Source organism: Macaca nemestrina, chromosome 11 (assembly GCF_043159975.1).
Source record: "Macaca nemestrina isolate mMacNem1 chromosome 11, mMacNem.hap1, whole genome shotgun sequence".
Lineage (NCBI taxonomy): Eukaryota > Metazoa > Chordata > Mammalia > Primates > Cercopithecidae > Macaca > Macaca nemestrina.
Window position 1 is genome coordinate 116,899,982 of NC_092135.1, and position 20,045 is coordinate 116,920,026.

General features: G+C 48.9%; 1 protein-coding gene across 6 annotated transcripts; it reads right to left on the reverse strand.

Annotated features, from left to right (window-relative positions):
* Window positions 1-1,931: 1,931 nt before the first annotated feature.
* Window positions 1,932-12,202, reverse strand: LOC105481231 (protein kinase AMP-activated non-catalytic subunit gamma 3). 6 transcript variants are annotated; one of them, XM_011740660.3, is made up of 14 exons: window positions 12,125-12,173; window positions 11,740-11,779; window positions 11,445-11,485; window positions 11,155-11,310; window positions 10,383-10,786; window positions 8,914-8,995; window positions 8,398-8,456; window positions 8,227-8,272; window positions 7,968-8,022; window positions 7,640-7,766; window positions 7,327-7,492; window positions 4,941-4,978; window positions 4,624-4,770; window positions 1,932-3,476 (listed from the first exon to the last, which is right to left on the reverse strand). In XM_011740660.3, the coding sequence occupies exons 4-14, from the start codon at window positions 11,306-11,308 to the stop codon at window positions 3,285-3,287; spliced, it is 1,470 nt and encodes a 489-aa protein (XP_011738962.2). In that variant the 5' UTR covers window positions 11,309-11,310; window positions 11,445-11,485; window positions 11,740-11,779; window positions 12,125-12,173; the 3' UTR covers window positions 1,932-3,284. The 6 variants fall into 6 exon arrangements, with proteins under 6 accessions (XP_011738962.2, XP_011738964.2, XP_011738961.2 ...); XM_011740662.3 differs by having other exon boundaries at window positions 11,155-11,328; XM_011740659.3 differs by having other exon boundaries at window positions 11,445-11,593; window positions 12,125-12,171.
* Window positions 12,203-20,045: the final 7,843 nt, after the last annotated feature.

The window sequence follows — 20,045 nt, forward strand, 5'->3', positions numbered from 1 at the left end:
AGGATTGTTGGTTCCGCACAGCAGATCGACATTTGGCTGAAAAGACGATACACATTGTGTTACTCATACCCCAGCTAATTTGAACTTGTTGGCCAAATTCAGATCCATATTTTTGGGTAAGACTTTAAGAAAACAACTAGTCTTCTTAAACAAGGCGGCACTCTTTTCTTTTCTTTTTTTTTTTTTAGATGGAGTTTCACTCTTATCGCCCAGGCTGGAGTGCAATGGCGCAATCTTGGCTCACTGCAACCTCCAACTCCCAGGTTCAAGCGATGCTCCTGCCTCAGCCTCCCGAGTAGTTGGGATTGTAGGTGCTCACTACAATGCCCAGCTAATTTTTTGTATTTTTAGACGGGATTTCACCATGTTGGCCAGGCTAAGCCTTGATCTCCTGACCTCAGGTGATCCACCTGCCTCGGCCTCCCAAAGTGCTGGGACTACAGTCGTGAGCCACCGCGCCTGGCCAAGGCAGCACTCTTGTAAACAAAAATAGATGGGGTACCCAGTATTGCCTGGCTATCTACAGCCCAGGTTCTGTGGAAGTTTTAGCTCTTAGTGCATTTTGGCTTGGTAATAGGTGTTTGTTTCCAGGTCATTATTTGTGACTCCAGCTTTAATATGCATATCAAACAAAAACTTGGACAATTGTCATGAAAGGAACATGTAGGATATTGTAATGAACACTTCTGCATTTAAGGATATCTGGGAGAAGGATGGTGAGAATGGTAATGAGTCATACATCTATGTTGCACCACTACCCTTAGTCATTGCTTCTTGGAGACTGCAGGCATAATTAAATAATAGCTAGACCCCATCATATGACAAATGATTGACTAGCTATGAGCATGGGGCATCCTCATTTCTCAGCCCAGTCTCATGTTCATCATGTGCTATTAATCATAAGTCTCTAGCATTTATAGAAAATAAATACAGTTGCTCAATTCCCACCCCCAAATGAGGAAATTAGTACCCGTAGGAATGGAGCCCTGGAATCTGCATTTTGTAAGGCTTCTTTGCTGATCCTGATGCACATCCAGGGCGGAGAGCTACTGAAGGGGTTGTGAGAAGAGAGACGGGAAAGCGAAGGAAGCTACAGAAACCCAGAGAGGCCCGCAGAGGTCTGAGGAGGGGCTGGGGGCACGGAGGCAGCAATGCGTGGAAAACCAGCCCCGCCCCAAGTCCACATGCGGGAATAGAGTGGGCGGCACTGCAGGCTGCACACAGGGCGCGTCTCTGATTCTGAGCTGGAGTGGAAAAAGCAGCCGCAGCCCCGGTGGCAACTCCGTAACTCTTTTCTAGCAGCCATGATGGCTGCAAGGGCTGGGCTGTGACCAGAGGAGGGGTCAGAGGCAGGGAGGGTGGCATGTGCCCTTACAGAAGGTCCGGAAGGGAAGAACTGCCGGGTCTTTAGGATGGTGAGTCCAGACAGGTAGAGACAGATCTGCTCCCATGATGGCAAGGGGAGCAGGAGGGGCAAAGAGTGCCTTTCTCAGTTGCTTGTCCTAGCACCACTGAAGATCTGTCTCATGCACAGAGCAGAGCCGCCCAGAGGCACAGCCTCAAAGGACCGACCTGTTACAAGATTCCAGAGCCCCAGGCTCCCCAGGAGCACTGTCACTGGAGAGATCCTCTGGGCCCAGACCCAACCATCACCGAACTCCAATCCTCTCCCTTGAGCCCAAGACCCTGGACCTTCTCGGGTGGGACCACAGCAGAGCCAGCACTGACGCTCAGGTTTTGGCAAAATGTCTAGTGACAGAACATCTTCATTTATGGTCCAACCAATTCAGTACAAAGCCTCTGCCTTCTTGCTCTGTGAGGTAAGGGGAAGGAGTCACGTTTTAGGGACAGTAACCTCCCCCTCCTCTGGACAGCCAGCCCGTTGCCACGGGGAAGGTGACATAGCAGAAGCGAGCCTCGGCTTCGGAATTTCAAAGGCTTGATTCTGAAGGTGGATGGCAAGAACTCGGGACACTTACAGTGCATTTGGAAGAATATATGATGGGTTACAGAATAAAAGCCCCTTCTCTCCCTGACTGGTCAAGATTCCATGGGTTGGCAGGGCTTGGGGAGCAAGGCGACTGTTGACATTTCTGGAATCCTTGAGAAAAGGACCCTGAGAAGGAGGTTGCGGCTAAAGAGGGGGAAAGTATGACAAATACACCATACAGGTTTGGAAGTGATAAGGGTAGGCAAGCACTGGGTAGAAGAACCCACACGCTTCCTGGGAAGAGCCTGGGAAAACAGCAAGCCACAGAGCGGAACAGGTGACTGGGCTCTGTATCTTAGCAGTTGGCCTGGAACAGAATCACTGAGCTTCCTGAAGCCAGAGGGTGTGCAGGGCCAGGAGCTAGAATGTTCCACATGCTCCAAGCCACAGGCCCCCAAAGAGGCTTTGTGGATGTGAAGGAGCCCCTGGCAGACCATGCATGACCAACTGATGACCAGATAGGATGTCCAAGCAGGTGCTGAAATGGACAGATGATGATGGCTGAGGACCAGAGTCTTACACGAGTTAAAGCCACCTCCCCCCCAACCCCACCGAGCTTAACCCCAGGAAAAGGTCGGGGGAGACTCTGAATTGACTGAGATTAATTTCTAAAACCTGGTGAAACGGGATTCCTGATAGAAATTACATTCTGTGTTAGAAAAATAAAGTTATGCTTCTTGCAGATTAGAGTTTGTAGGCCGAGTTGTACCTACTATATAAGCAATGAATTAATATTTTCTTTACAATTTTGTAAAGAAAAGGGAAGAAAGAAATTTCAGTAGAATAGCACTACATGCAAAAGAAATGCCACTTGCGATTTTTGTCAAATTTCCTTTTTGTCTTTGAATTCAGAAAGCACAAGGCTCTTGCCACAAGTTCAGGTCAAAGACTGCAGCATTTTGAGAGAAACCTATAAAATCTAAGTTCGTGGATTGTTCCTTTTGTTGTGTTTTTTTCAGTTGCTCATTCATAGGGGTCCATATACAAGGCCATCCATCTCTGGGGACACAACACTGCTCACTGCGAGAGCTAAGGAGTTTTCTGGACAAGAATGGAGGGAGGACCCCCACCTCCAACAGGCAGTTCTATAAATAACAGCTGCTCCATGGTGGCCCCTGAAAAGCAGCATTTCAGCAGCTCTGAAATGATAAAGCCTGGAGAGTAGGAGGGCAGTGGCGACATTGCTGGGAACAACAGATGGGACTCCCAGGAGCGGAAGGCTGGAGCCATAGGTAGCCCAGAAACCGAGGAATCCAGAAGCCCTGACTAAACCCACTGGGGCCGTCCGACCCAGTTAGGCTGCAAGGGGATGAGTGGGCATGGAGCACAGATGGCCCTGGGGTAATCCTAGTGCCTTTGGTTCAGGGACCTCCAGACTTGACTCAGCTGTTCTCCTTAATTTCATCATGCCATGGTGCACTGGGCATGTCCGAGGGCTTCTGGGAACACAGGCAGGGCAAGGGCAATCTGGGAAGGCTGAAGAAGCCTGTGAGGAAAAGAAAAGGGAAGATGGTGACCACGTAGGAGGGGCAGCTGCCTTTCCAACAGGGGACTCCTGCCAGCCATGGCGAGTAGACAGAATTTGTGCCCATCCTCTGCAAGCCCCTAGCAAACGTGTGACCCGGAAAGAGTCTGAGATCATGTCACATTTCCTGAGATGAGCATGGAGGTAGAAGCTCCTTCCTTTAAGCTTTAGTTCTTACTGGGGATGGAAATTCCATCCAACAAAGGTTTACATAACTTGCTTCCTTCTAATGGAATTCCCAGCAGGTGGGAATTGAATTGTGAGGGAACAAGGAAATCTTCCCAGAGTGTCTGAAGTCACATCGCTGCCTTAGCCTTTAGCCGGGGCTCTGTCCCTTCCTCCTAGGAGAGTCTCCGTGACATCAGCTGAAAATGGGACAAAGTGGGGACGTGCAAGTCCTTACACTTGTAGTTTTCACAGGGCTGCTCAGTTTTGAGCTTGGCCACTCCCGTTCTCAGGGCATCCCAATCTGAGATCCAGGAAATCAGGAAGACTAAGAGGCTGGTGTCATGGCCCAGGGCAGAGCCTACCTGAATCATAGCTGAACCAGCAAATAGGGGTGGGGGAAGATGAAGGCTGAGTTCCCTGGCTCCCTTCATTGTCTTCCAGGTGTGGAAGAGGATTGGGATTGAGGACTCGGATCTTCTCAGGCCCCGAGGGCATCGATGCCAGCAGGGCTGAGCACCAGTGCCTGAAGGATGTCGGAGAGGGAGACCACGCCCAAGAGATGCTGGGTCTCGTCCACTAGCACCAGCCGGTGTACCTGTGGGTCCATAGTGTTCAGTGAGGGGGCAGAGCCATGGGGCTACAGCAGCTACTGAGGTTGGTGCCAAGAATCAGGAGAAACAACCCACCATCACCTGGGGAGAGAGTGTTTCTTAGGAGCCAGTTAGGGATGGCTGTGACCGGCCTTGGGCGATCAGCTGGCAGTGACCCCTGGCATAAGGGGCCCATGGACAGGACAAAGTGCAGGCCGGTGTGGGCACCAGGAGTTGGTCATGAAATGGAAGGATAGGCCAGGTGCCCTGATGTTCAGGGATGGCTGGAGCCGTGCATGAGAAGGACTGGGCTGTATGTGTTGCGGGCATGAATGGAGGGCACAGGGTACCTGCTCCTGAGCAATCCTGTCGATCACTTCCCCCAAACTCTCATGGGGCTGGCAGGAAAGGACTCCCTCTAGACATAGTGTCCTCTGCCTCAGAGCTTCTCCCACACTCATGTCCAGGTGGTTGTAGGTTTGCTGGGCAGCCAGGTGCTGGGGCAGAGAGAGAAGCATGGCTCCTAGTCACCCCCTTGCCTGGGCTCCTACCCCACAGATGTCAACCCCTGCATACTTGTCAAGGTTCCCCTGGTTGACAGAGGCCCCCCACCCATTCCCACACCCTTAGTCTCCCTACAGCATCCCACCTTTCCAGGGACACTTACGATCACATCAAAGCGGGAATAGAGTCCCACGACCTGACCTGCAGAGAGTGGTGGGTAGGGGCAGGGAGAGAAAGACAGGGAAGAGCCTCCGATCAGAACCGGGGTGCTGTGTAGAGGGCCTAGGGCTATTTGCATCAGGGTGCCACTATCAGAACCCAAGGATCAAACTTAGCATCCCAGAGTGAGACAACCTGACGACGAACATCCTGAGGAAATGCAGTGTGAGTAACACGGCATCACCTACGAAATAGTCTAGCCTTGAATTTATTGCCCAAATCTCTTCAAGTCTTTAGATATAATTTCAGTTTACAGGAAACACAGGACTAGAGAACAAAGTAAAGGCCAGCTCTAGAAAGCAAACAGACAAATCTGGATGTGGGGTATCCTATAGGACAACTGACCCGGGCTTTTCAACTCACCCATGTCATAACAATTTAGGGGGAATGGGGTTGTTCTAGATTTAAAGAGATTTAAGGAACAAAAGACACGAATGTAAACCATGGACTTCAGTTGGGTCCCGTTTTGAACACGTCAACTATAAAAAATACATTCCCTTGGGAGGCTGAGGTGGGCAGATCACAAGGTCACGAGTTCAAGACCAGCCTGGCCAACATAGTGAAACCCCATCTCTACTAAAGATACAAAAAATTAGCCAGGTGTGGTGGCATGCACCTGTAAACCCAGCTATTTGGGAAGCTGAGGCAGGAGAATTGCTTGAATCCGGGAGGTGGAGGATGCAGTGAGCCAAGATCGCACCATTGTACTCTAGCCCAGGCGACAGAGCAAGACTCTGTCTAAAAAAAAAAAAAAAAAAAAAAAATCTTGGCCGGTCGTAGTGGCTCATGCCTGTAATCTCAGCACTTTGGGAGGCCAAGACAGGTGGATCACTTGAGGTCAGGAGTTGGAGACCGGCCTGGCCTATATGGTGAAACCTCATCTCTACTAAAAATACCACCCCCCAAAAATTAGCTGGGCGTGGTGGGGGTTGCCTGTAATCGCAGCTACTCAGGAGGCTGAGGCACAAGAATTGCTTGATCCCGGGAGGCAGAGGTTGCAGTGAGCCGAGATGGTGCCACTGCACTCCAGCCTGAGTGACAAAGCGAGACTCCATCTCAAAACAACAACAAAAAAGCCCAACATTCTTGAGGAAATGGAAAAGTGAGAATAAGGATTGGATACCAGACAATAATATGAATTATTCATGGTTTTGTTTGGTGGTATAAAATGCATTTTTTTTTTTTTTTGGAGTCTTGCTCTGTTAACAGGCTGGAGTGCAGTGGCGTGATCTTGGCTCACTGCAACCTCCGCTTCCCAGGTTCAAGCGATTCTCCTGCCTCAGCCTCACAAGTAGCTGGGTCTAGAGGTGTGCACCACCACACCCAGCTAATTTTTTTTGTAGTTTTAGTACAGACAGGGTTTCACCACATTGGCCAGGATAGTCTCGATTTCTTGACCTTGTGATCCGCCCACCTTGGCCTCCCAAAATTCTGGGATTACAGGCGTGAGCCACCGCCCCTGGCCAAAAATACACTTGTTTTAAGAGGTGCAGACTAAAATGTTTAGGGGTGAGATGACATGATGCCTGTAATTTACTTTGAATTACTTCAGAGAAGAGATGAACTGTTTATGGCAATACAGTAACAGTAGTTAATCTAGGCAATGGATATAGGTGGTTCATTATGCAATTTCTTTGTACCATTTTCATACGTTTGAAGTTTTATATAATCAAAAATAAATTGAAAACAGTTCTTGATATCTATCTTAATTATGGTGATTTTAGCTTTGAAATATTTCATAGCCATCATTCAACCAAAGAAATAATCTTGTCGTCCCTCTAGCCCTTTTTCAGTGTAGGAAACTGAGGTCTGGCTAGGGGCCCGAGGTCCCATGGCACATTTTACTTTTTAAATTTTATTATTTCGTTATTATTTTAGAGACAGGGTCTTGCTCTGTTGCCCAGCCTGAAGTGTCACTGTATGTAAACTCAAACTTCTGGCCTCAAGCTACCTTCTCGCTCTGGCCTCTTTCAAAGTGCTGGCATTACAGCCGTGCACCACGTGCCTGGCTCCATTTTAAGATGAACTAAAACTAAAATCTGCTGCTTCCTGTCACTATGCTCATTTTCGTGCATATAACCTTTTAAATCCTCCTGTGAAGTCAGAAATATGAGTGTTGTGAAGAATCCCATTTCACAAAGGAGGAAACTGAGGCACAGAGAGGCTAAGCAATCGGCCCAAGTCTCAGAGCAGATGGAGACTTCTAATCCATAGTCCATCCTGTACCCCCCACAGGGATGGCATGGGAACCCCTGCCCTTCCCATATTCTCCCCTGCCAGGTTCTCCCAGGCCCCAACCCAGCCCAAGCCTCTCATCCTGTGCTGGGTACCACATTCGTTGACCACAGGCAGTGCAGACACACGCCGGTCCACAAAGATGTCCAGTGCAGTCAGGATGGGTGCTGTCTCCAGCACCACAGCCAAGTCTCGGAATGTGCCGATGCCCAAATCTTGGATAGTGCGGTAGAGGAAGGAGGGCCGGGGCAGCAGGGAACCCTGGTTAGGAAGGGAACCCGGTGGAGATCAGGGATCCAGCAGCTTCAAGAGGGCTCCCAGCTCCTCCCTCCGATTCCTAGGGCTGAAGACTCCTCAGGCCCTCTGATCACCCTTCTCCCGCTTCCTCCCACCTGGGCCCAGGCTCACAAAGATGTGCAGGAACTTGAGCAGGCGTTTGTGCGTGAGGATGTGGAGTACGTTGCCTGACACCGGGTCCAGAACAGGCAGGCGATGGATCCGGTTCTTGATGAGGGTGTAGACAGCTTCAAACAGGCTGCAGAGATGGGAGCAGTGAGCCTCGAGGCAGCCTGGGGAGAGACACCCGCCATCCCAGCCCCCTAAAAAGGAGGGCAGAGCACCAAGGCTCCCTTGTCCGTGTGTCGCCTAGGATGAAGAGGTGAGTTCAGAGCTGAGTGGGACTGAGGAAGGGGACTGTGGGAGGAGGAGGCGCAGGTGAATGAGCAGGGACACCCACCTGTCATTAGGAGAGATGGAGACCAGAGGCTTGAAGCAGCCTTGCAGGTAGATCTCTGCAGAAAGAGCCAGAGTCAGGCCAGGGGAGCTGGTCACCTGCCTCGCCTTGCAATCCCAGGCAGCTTCCCTTCCTTCAGGCACCCGGGGCTCCTATTGTCCCTCCCCTGTTCGCTCCAGGACATCCCCCCTGCCCATCCTCCGCCTTAGGCCCTGGCCCACCCTCCCCAACAGCCCCTTTCCGGGTTCCTCTCCCCACTCACCCCTCCAGGTCTCAATCTTATGTTGTTCAATCTCATAGATCTGGACCTAGAGATATCAACAGGACTCCAGAAGTCAGACAGACATGGGCTTCTAGGGCACCAGGCTCCAGGAGGACTTCCCTCCGCCCCCGCCCCTCTGGGTGCTCATAAGATTCCCAGCCCACTCCTCACCAGGGGGGACCTGTAGTAGCGATGCAGCACCAGGATGAAGTCAGTGATGGTCAGCATCCCTGCAGGGGAGGGGCGGGGAGGAGGTCAGCTTGGGGCCTTTGGGTGGGAAGCAGGTTGAGGATCAGATCCCCTCCCCACCCTGCCAGTTTCCTTGCACTGAGACACAGTGGGGACTGTGGGAAGAGGACAGTGGGACAGCCCCCCAGGCCTGAGAAGTGGGGCTCTTTCTCTCCTGCCTCCCCGCATTTGCTCCCTAGCACCTACGGCATGGGGCCATGCAGTAGCAGAGCTGGAAGGTGTCAGCTGGTCACAGCGGCTCCACAGATGGAGAAATTGAGCCCCAGGGTCTCCCAGCTGGCCACGCAGACTCCGGATGGACTTTCCCCCACCCTGGCCCCTGGCTGGGCTTGGCCTGAAGCCAAGCTTGTGCTATATCAGAGATTGGCCCCAGAACAACCGTACGAGGTCCCCACCTCCCCTTCTCCATCTCCCTTCACCTCCCCAGCCTCTTCTCACCCACAAAGCTCTGCTTCTTGCTGTCCCATAGAGGGGCTGCCCGCACACCGTTGGCCACCAGAGCAAAGAAGGCCTTCTTGATCTGAGGGGCCAGGGAGAACAGTCAAGGGTGGGTCCTGAGAGACCCTCACCCTCCTCTCTGCCCCTCAGTGGGCACCTCCCATCTGCCTGCTGTCCCCTCCCTGTCTCACCCAGGGTTCTTCCATGGGGCCTTCTCCTGGACCCTCCTCTACACCAGCTGGCCTGTCTTTCTCATGACACAGTACACACTAGACATGATCATTGCTGTGGACATGTGGTACATAGATAAGGCTGTGGCCTGAGACACTGAGCCCCTCACCTGGCACACCAGGGAGTGAAAAATTCTAACTTCATGTTTCCATTTGGAGGGCATGTGTGTACAGACACAGTCTAGTTTTTGATAGCCTAAGTACCGGAGGCATAGTTATTTCCATAACATTTGCATATCTACATACTGTTTTGTAGACAAATTTTATATTGACTCATTTTGTGCCTTGTCCTAAACAGTACTATCTGCACATGCTGGTTATATTTTTTAACACACCCTAAAACAAACACAAAGCTACTGAAATAGGCATATTTGTTCAAGAACCACTAGAATCAAAACATGTGCTATGGACAATACATACACCATGTTTTGGGAAAGGCTGCATGGCACAACAATGATAAGAATAAGATTATAGATGTTTATAGCTTAGCCTAATGGAAGAGAAGGTGCCAGAGCTCACTATTTTTTTCTGTTGCCAAAACAGTCCCCTATTCTTTGTTCTAAGTGACTCTGCAATGCCTTTTTTTTTTTTTTTTTAATGGAGTCTCGCACTGTCATCCGGGCTGGAGTGCAATGGCACGATCTCGGCTCACTTGCAACCTCCGCCTCCCAGGTTCAAGCGATTCTCCTCCTGCCTCAGCCTCCTGAGTAGCTGGGATTATGGGCACCTGCAACCACGCCCAGCTAATTTTTTTGTATTTTCTTTTTTTAGTAGAGATGGGGTTTCACCATGTTGGCCAGACTGGTCTCGAACTCCTAACCTTGTGATTTGCCCGCCTTGACCTCCCAAATTGATGGTATTATAGATGTGAGCTACTGTGCCAGGCCTTTGCAATGTCTTACACATACTTTGCTCATGCTTTATACTGGGTAGTCCAAGAATCCTCTGAACTATGTAGGGTGCAGCAGGCATTTTGATCCCCATTTTAGAGACGAGAAAGGTAAAGTAACTCAAAGTCCTACAGATACTACGTGGCAGAGCTGCGATGAAAATTACGTGTGCTCACAGAGAGTAGAAGCTCTCCCTCCCCCAAATGGCCTCCATAGTGCTAAGAAGGGGTCCTTTCAGGGGGCTTGCAGGGGCACCTGGCTTGGCAAGGCATCCTGCAGGGTGGGAGCAGTAGCTGCAGCATTGTGTGGATGCAGAGCGAGTGCAGGTTGGGCAGAGCCATGGCCTCACCTCCAGCGTGGTGTCGAAGATGACCAGCTTGGAGCTAGTTGCCATGGCATCATAGCAGGTGTGCTCCTGCATGAAGCGCATGTAGGTCTGGGCGCCGGGTTTCTGCAGTTCGTCATCCCAGCCCAGCTTGGGAAATAGGGCTTGCGGGGACGGGCATGGGGCAGGCCTCTCTTCAACCAGGCCTTCTAGCTCACACTGCCAGGCCTCTGTGGCTGGGAACTCGGTGGCCAGCTCCACATCATCTGTGCTGGAGCCTGTAGCTGAGGCTATACAGTCAGAGGGGAGGCAGTCCCACCCTGTTGGTGGAGTGCCTACCCTGGCAGGATCAGCTTGAGCCAAGGGTGTGGCCTTGGGGAATGTGGCCTCCAGCCCGGTGGACTCAGCAGCTGGCCTGGACCGGGGACCTGTTTGGGGGAGGAGGGGAAGAGGACAGTAACTCCATCTTCCAAAGCACGTTCTCATCTGCTGTCGCCGTTCATCTCACAGCAGCCTTTGGAAGCCTGGATGCTGTGGCCCTATTTTGCAGGTGAGAGGCTGACCTGAGAGTCACCCCAGACAGTGGCTCTGTCCCATCTTTCTGAGTTGGCCATGCTGGCCCCCGGCACTGCAGTGCAGTTGTTCTCTACCACGTAGGGAGACTGAGGCCACAAGATGAGGGTTGGGTCCAACTCTGTGTTTTATGGAGGGACCCGAGTGAGAGCCCAGATCCAGGCTCCTCTGGGACTTCCCACTGCTCTGGCTCCCATCTTCCCAGAACTGGCCTTGGCCTCACCTTGCCCCTGACCCGGTGGCTCCCCTTCCTCCACCACCTCCTGCCTTGTCCATCTCGAGGCCTTGGCCCTCCATTTCCCGTGGATTCTTTCTGAGCTGCTGGTCACAGCTGGTGATGGCCATGAGCTGCTGTCTTCTTGCTCTAGGAAGCTCATCTCTGGAAGGGGAATGGGGCCTGTTTGATTAACAGGGAATAATACAGAAAAATCAATTCAAATGTTATTCATAATATTTAGGATTTGCAAGCTTCCAATGGGCTTTTCTCCAACATATTTCTCATTTAAAACTTACAGCAGCCTTATAAGGCAGGCATTATTATCATCCCTGTTTTGCTAGTGAGGGACCAGAAATTCAGAGAGGTTAAGCAATTTGCCGCAAATCACACAGCAAGTGGGAAAGTCACTTCTGAAACGAGGAAGGAGGAGGTGAGGGAAACACACCTGGGGAAAGGAGGAAGAACAATAAGGAAGAAGAACCAAAAGGAGGAAGATAAAAGCCAGGCTGGGAGGGAATGTGGTCCCAGAAAAGTGGGGGACAAGGAAGTGGGGGAAGAGGTTAGGCCCCAGGGAGGGGGCAGTCTCCTTACCTTGATGCTCAGAACCCCCAAGGCTGCTCCAGGAAGGGGTCTGTGGGGAGAAGACTTTCTGAAGGAGTGGGGAAAGTGCCTTACATTCCCAGACCCCTTCTCCCTGCACACACGCCCACATACCCATGCACACCAATACACATGCTCAGTCACACGGCCATACACAAACACACACAGAAAGACACACATCCAAACGCTCCCAGGCACACAGAACCACACACACTCACAGTACATATGCCCAGACACGCACATGCCCATATTCACGAGAAAATCCAGACCAAACACACACCAAAAGACACACATGCACAGACACACATTCACAGCACGTGCTTGCAATCTGCTGGCCTCAGCTGCTCCGGCGCCAGCTCCCCTGGGACCCCCATACCCTGTGCAGTGCGTGCTCCAGCTCTGGCTCCATGTGGCCAGCCCCGGACCAACGGAGAGCAAGTGTGCGACACTGTGACTGGGCCGCACTATTCTGGGCCCGGCCCCGGGCACCCTGCCCTGCCAGGATCAGTTTCTCTCTGATTGGGTGTCAGGCAACGAGAGGGAGGGGCCCCTACTTGCTCAGCTGCTCCAGCCCCGAAGGCTGGGGGTTGCTGGGAGGGAGGGGCGCACCTGATAATCTGGGTGCTTGGTCCTCAGCTCCCTCCTGGGTCATTGAGGACAAGCTAGAGGAACCCTTTATGGGGGGAGGTGGCTTGGAGCATGTGGGAGCATGGGCGCTGGGCAGAGTTGGGCTCTCAGAGTTCTGAGCCCCTATTCCAAGGGCCTCCCTCATCATTATCAGGCACCAAAGCAGGGAACATGGAGGCAGGTCAGTGTAACTGTCTTCCTTGTTCTAATTTCAGTAGAGGGTGGTGCTGGAATTAGAAAGGGCAAGTTGCAGCCAGCTCAGAGCCTAGAGATGAGGCAAGGGGTTTGTGGGTAGTTCCAGGAGAGCAGCCAATGTATGTCCAGATGTCCAGATTTGAGTCCCTGGAGCCTGTCCCTCTCTCAGGTGGAGGAGGTGGAGTGGGTGTTTCAGGCAGGTAAAGAGCTGTGAGAATCACCTCGAAGGTGTAGGGAGCACTCAGAGCTCCCCGCAGGGGAAGAGACACCTATTTCCACCTGTGGTTGGGAGATATGTCTGGGTGTGCAGGTGTCCCAGCCCCCATCCCTCTGTGAGTGCTGTGCCTACATCCCTGGTGCCAACAGGATCCCAGCCTGGCTCCGGCGGCTGCCACCCCCTTCCTTGGCATTCCCGAAGCCTGAGTCAATGTCCGGATCGGGAATGCTGACCCAGCTGCTCTGGCTTTCCTCTCTCTGCCCCTCCCTTTCTATCCTCCTTCCAGCCTCTTCCATCCCAGCCCTGGCCCTGGAGTGGACACTCAACAACAGACTGGTGGATTTCTGGCTGAATTTATTACATGTGTTTTCCATCAACCCTCAATGTTCCTACTCTGGCAAGGGGGAGGGTGGAGGAGAATGGAGTCGGGAGGACAGCCTTGGCCAGGGCTGTTCCTGTGGTCCCCAGCCTTTCTCAAGGACATCTGCTCACCAGACAGTGGGAACTGGCTCAGTGGACAAAGATCAGGGTGAGAGAATTTCCTTCACACGAAGCATGTTTTTTCAAATGGACTCAAGATAGCCACCACCAGTTTGAGAGAAAGGAGAGTAGGAAGAACACCAAGTCCAGAGTATTCAAGCATAAAAATAAAGTCTACCTGAAGCCATTGGCTGTGGTTACTCAAACATGGAGCCAATCAGAAGGCTTCTAAGATTGTGAGGGTGTTGTATTGGCAAAGAAACTATAAACCTGATCAGCAAAGCCTGGTTTGACACCACTTCCCTTGCCTTATTCCCAGCCCTCCAAATCCGCACCAGCAGGAAGAGGGCTGTGAAGACTGGAACGACTGCAAAAAGCACAAGTTTGCCAGTGCAGGACAGAGGGTATTGGATAAGGAACAGCTTCCCAGCAGGCAAAGCCAGAGACTACATAGGAGAGTGGAAAGGGGAGACCTTCCCAGAGAGCGGAACCAGGAGTGGTCAAATGTGCTGACCAAGAACTTAATCCACTGCCAGGAAGGGGCTTTGCCATTCCTGCCCAACCAGATTTGATAATTAAGGTCCGGCAGCTGCTGGGTGTTTGCCATTCTTTCAGTCGCAAGTGGAATTTTTTTTTTTTTTTTTGAGACTGTCTCACTATGTTGTCCAGGCTAGTCTCAAACTCCTGGGCTCAGTGATCCTCCTACCTCAGTAGCTGGGACTACAGGCGCATAGCAGTGTGCCCAGCATGAGTAGATGTTTTCATTGAGCTTACCCTCTTCTTCCTCCACTGGTGTCTAAGGGGTGCAAATCACATGCCTGTTAGTTTTTAGGTCACCAGACCATGGGGTGTCCATCTATGTGGAAGAAGGAACTGCCCACCCCTGGACTCTAAGCTGGGTGCTATATCCAGATGGAACTCTGACTTGCCTCCTTTTGAAGGGCAGTAACTGTGTTTTTTGTGTGGGATGGCCAGATGGGTGAGCTCTAGCAGAGCAGTATCTCTTCTCCCCTTCTTCTGCTATTAGTAAATCGCCACAATTTTAACTGAATACAAGATTATATTTCCCAGCTTCTTTCGCAGATAGTATGGCCATGTGACTAAGTTTGACCAATGAGATTTGAGCAGCAATGTTATATGCATATATATTACATGATATAAGGGTGCCCTTAGGAGGAAAGGGAACCCTTTCCTACTGACTAGAATTACAATACGATGGTGGGAGCCGGAGCAGCAAACTGAACCCAATGATGGAAAATGCAGTTTGAAAATGATAGAACATCCCCCACCCCTGTCCTGGTCTGCCTACCTCTGGATTGTTACTTTAGAGATAATTAAATTTCTGTCTTGTTTAAACAGCTGACAAATTGAACCTTTGTTATAGCAACCAAGCCTCTCTCTAACTAATACATCTATGTTGCAGGATTGAGGTAGGATTAGGAATTACATATGTAGATAATGACCCTGCCTGTCCATGCAGTGCTTAGTGTCTACTACACACTGTGCAAAACACATTACATGGCGTGTCCCATGTAATCCCTTGCAACCCTATGAGGGAAATACTTTTACTCTTACAGTTTTACAGATGACAAAACCAAGGCATAAATAGATTAAGTAACTTGATCAAAATCTCAAAGCTAGTGGGATGGAGCCAAGAATCAAACCCAGACTCAGGCATCACATTTATAACCACTAAGCTTTATGGAACACACAGACCTGCTCCCTCTAGACCTCCAACTATGAGACTTTGAAGGCAGGTAGGCAGGCACGGGAGGGCTCTGACCCTTCAGTAGCCATCTCCTGCTGTTGTCAAGGTTGCGGTGGAGGAGGACTCCAGCTTGGGGTAGACACCAGCGCTGCTCAACACTAAAAGCATAGTGACTTCCCAGTTTTCAAGAAGAGCTCTGCCCTGCCCCTCCCCTGACCCTGCACCTGCCCTTTGCCTCTCAGATCTCCCACCCTGCTCTGACCACAAGCCTACCCCCACCCATCCTCTGGCAGGGCAAATCAGCAGAAGGTACTTGCTTCAGTTGGGTAATAAATACTCCTTGGGTGATTGATTTTAGCCTCTGGGCATGGCATCATATTTCTTGAAACCCTACTTCTTGGCTCACTCGCAGACTGGGTATATAATAAGGACCCTGCACCCTGACCCTAGGGTGAATTTGGCTGCTATCTCTGGAGATCTGATTTGTCTTGGACATGGGGTTGGGGATCCTGTTTAAGTGTTATTTTTATATCAGAAGGAGGAAAAACAGCTTCAGGAGGCCAAGAGAGTAGCCTGGATGAGACCCATTACTGAATAAATCACAAATAGGGTCCCCTATGCCAGAGCAGTTGGGAGGCTGAGAGAGCAGCCTTCATAGCCATCATGGGACACAACTGCTCTGTCCTGTTTGTGTGTGGCTAGATGGAGCAGCATCTGTGCAAATGTATCAAGGGCCTGGACAGAACCAGCACCTTGTCAGTGCAATTTAGTCTGCACCACAGGCCACATTACTGAGTCTTTTTCTGTGAGCTATTGGGAACTGTAGTGGACAGTTGTTGCTTTTCCATACTCAGTATCCATTTACCCCTCTTTTGGCAAACTTCTATGTTTTCCTTTAGGAAACCACATTCCCTCAATTCACCTGCAGCACATGATTTTTGGAAGGGCTCAACTGTGCTTTCCATTAAGTATTCCTCTGGTTCAGATGTAGCCAATTAGCATGCCAAATAGCTCTGGCCACATTGAAGTGGGCATTGACAGAATTAGCCCAATGGGGTGAATCCTGGGACTTTTGCTGGAGTTAGAAACTCTTTCCCACTGCCTTTGGAACTGTGAGGATATAAGTGTGGAGATTCTGGATGCTACCATGCAGAGTGGAGCTGCCTGAAGATGAAGCCAAAATAAAAGGCAAAATAGCCACTACGACTAAAAAGACCAGGTTCTCCTAACATTCATTGCATCCCTGGATCAAACTGTAGCTGAAGACCTACCACTTGGTTTTTGAGTTACATGAACCAATAGAATGGCTTTTTTGCTTAATGCAGTTTGAATTGAGTCTTCTGTCATTTGCAGCTGAAAGAATTCTAATTGATATCAGAGTTAACAAAGAAACAGGAGACTTGGCCGGATGTAGCAGCTCATGCCTATAATCCCAGCACTTTGGGAGGCTGAGGTGAGCAGATCACCTGAGGTCAGGAGTTCGAAATCAGTCTGGCCAACATGGTGAAACCCCATCTCTATTAAAAATACAAAAAATCAGCTGGGCATGATGACACATGCCTGTAGTCCCAGCTACTCGGGAGGCTGAGGCGGGAGAATCACTTGAACCTGGGAGGCGGAGGTTGCAGTAAGCCAAGATCATGCCACTGCACTCTAGCCTGGGCAACAAAAGTGAAAGTCCATCTCAAAAATAAATAAATAAAAGAAAGAAAGAAACAAAGAAACAAAGAAAGAAACAGAAGACTTAGACACCCTCAAAGGCTTCTGGGGGATGTTCTGTCATTGCTTTTTCCTGAGAAATAGTGCATATTTGAAAAAAACAACTAGAGTAAATCAATAAGCTATCATGAGGGTAAAACAAATACTTGGAGAGGCTGGCCGTGGTAGCTTATGCCTGTAATCCCAGCACTTTGGGAGGCCAAGGCAGGAGGATAGCTTGAGCCCAGGAGTTCAAGACTAGCCTGGGCAACATAGTAAGACATTGGCTCTGCAAAAAATAAACATAATTAGCCAGGAGTGGTGGCACATGCCTGTAAGTCCCAGCTACTTGGGAGGCTGAGGTGGGAGAATTGCTTGAGCCCAGGAGGTAGAGGCTGCAGGGAGCCAAGATGGCACCACGGCACTCCAGCCTGGGTGACAGAGTGAGACCCTGTCTCAAAATTAAATAAATAAATAAATAAATAAAGTACTTGGAGAAAACAGAGTAAATGAAAGAGATTAGAATGGGACAAGGTTATTAAAGGAAGGCTTCCTAAACAAGGTGAGTTTGGATATAGAAATAGTAATAATGACAACACAGACTATTTACTGAGCCCTGATGATGTCCTGGAAAGCATGTTAGGCAGTTTACATATGTGGTAGAAAATCTTTCATGATAGTATCCGTGTCGGGGAGGGCACTTTCTGTTATCCGATAGCCCCTTTCTCACTTAATCTTGGAGATTCTTAGTTTATTGCCTCAGGCAAGAAATGACACAATGCAAACAGGAGCATCTTCTGGCTTTGAGTTTGCAAAGTGAGGTCTTCTGGGAGGAAAGGGAATAATACACTTCGCTTAAATAATATTTGAGAGTTTTGGCAGGCTAGGTTATTCAGAAACTATCTTCCATTAAAAACAGCTTAAAATGCTGGATAAAATATAAAGAGCATCTTCTTAAAAGCACTGAAAAGACAAGATAGCAAAGACTTACTAGGCCTAACTGAAAGGAAAATGGGCACACAGTGAAGCTCATGAGAAAAGAAGTGTTTTTTGTTCAAGGGCATCTGCTAGTTCTAGCGAGAACCACATGAAGTGATAAGGGCCCAGGACCAACACAAGTTGAGAGTATGAGAGACCCCATATATAGAAAGCTGGGATCTCAAAAAACCACACCCTCAGAGTGAGTGTAATCCAGAAGCAAACGTACATGGATTTATAGTCAAATTGTTCCTCATCTGAATGTCCAGAGAGTATCAAACCTTGAACTTGGTTTAAGAATCCAGTAATGATCTCAGGTCTCTGAAGAAAGATATCATTTTCCAAGGTCAAAAATTATTCCAACAGTACCTGACAGTACCTGAGTACTTGAAGATAATTAGGTACACAAGGAAACTAGGAACCATGAGCAAGAACCAGCAGAAAGACAGCTAGCAGGAAAGACCCATGAAAACCTCAGAAATTGGCATTATCAGACACTTTATATGTAACAATATGTTTACTATGTTTTAATAAGATAAATTTGAAAAAGTAGGGAGCAAGTAGGAAACTATAAAAAGCAGCATGGCAGATTTGAAAAAAAGTGAATAGAGCTTCTAGAAATGAGAAATACAGAAATGAAGGTAAAAACTTAGTAGATGAATTTAATGACAGACTAGACACAGCTGAAAAGAAAACTGAACATTAGGTCAGAAGAATTTACCTGGAATATAATACAGGGAGTTTAAAAAATATAAAAAACAATGAAAGAGAAGAGACATAGAGGTCAGAGGAGGAAAGTCTAAAACATATTTAAACAGAATCCCAGGAGGAGAGTAGAGAGAGGATGGGGCAGAGCACTATTTGAAGAGTTTAGCTGAGGTTTTCTGGAACTGATGAAAAATAACAATGTCTATCTTTGAGAAGGCTGTGAATCTGTAGGGGGATAAATGAGAAGAAACCATACCTAGAAACATTGCAGTGAAAAATGCAGAAACCAAAGAAAGAAAAAAAATTGAAAGCAGCTGGAAAAAACGACAGGTTACTTCCAAAAAAATGGCAGTCTAATAGCAGACTTCTCAATAGAAAATGGAAACCAGAAAATGGTAGAATATTTTCAGTGTGCTGAAAGTAACAACCAATTTGTAATTTTAATACCAAGAGGAAATTTACAAATAAGATAAAAAATTTGTTTTATGATCAAAACAAAGTTTATCACCTCAATGAAGAAAAATTCAGAAAGAAGAATGTGATCCTCTTACATGTTGGATGCAAGACCTAAGAAGACCTAGGCTGGGCGCGGTGGCTCATGCTTGTAATCCCAGCACTGTGGGAGGCCGAGGCGGGTGGATCACCTGAGGTCAGGAGTTCGAGAGCAGCCTGACCAACATGGAGAAACCCTGTCTCTACTAAAAGTACAAAATTAGCTGGGTGTGGTGGTGCATGCCTGTAATCCCAGTTACTTGGGAGGCTGAGGCAGGAGAATTGCTTGAACCTGGAAGGCAGAGGTTGCGGTGAGCCAAGATAGTGCCATTGCACTCCAGCCTGGGCAACAAGAGAGAAACTCTGTCTCAAAAAAAAAAAAAAAAAAAAGACCTAAGAAGAATTAAGGAAGAAGAAAACTGGTAAAAATGTAGATAAATCTAAATGAATACTAACTGCAACTACACACACACACACATTTTTGTGTATATATATATATTTATGTGTGAAATAAAAATTATGTCTTATGGGGTTAAGTAAAATATTGCCAACTATAATATATAAATTAGGGAGAGGGGAAAATGGAGTTAAAGTATTTAAAAATCCTAGTGTTATCCAGGAAGAGGAAATGGTTTTGATATTTTTATATATATATATATATATTTTTTGATATATTAATCATCCAGACCTCTGTGGCTTCTGTCTCCCTTTTACACCAACAGAAACTTTCCATCTACTTCTTTAGATCAGCTACTTGAAAAAGCATTCCCACAGCTGACCTGTTGGTCCCTAGTAATACTTGTCATTTCCTTATATCACAGTTCTCTCCTTCCCAGAGTCCCAGGGTGTGTGTATGAGGGAGAGAACTGGGTTACAGTGATGGTCAAGTGCAGCCTCACTTCCCACCTGGATTTACAGCCTCTAATATCCCAGCTCTGCTGCCCAGTAAAGCCTTCTCTACCAGATGTCTTTTACGCACAGTGACTTTGCCTCAAGGGCCCATCCTCCATCCTCCCCTATGTCTCCTCACTCCTCCTTTTCCTCCTCCTCCTCTCCCTCCTCCCTCTTCCTTCTTCTCTCCTCCTCCTCGTCCTTCTTCTTCTACTTCTTCTTCTCCTCCTCCTCTTCCTTCTCCTTCTCTTTCTCCCTCTTTCTTCCCTCCTTTACCCCAGTTTGACCTTTGAGAAATTCCAC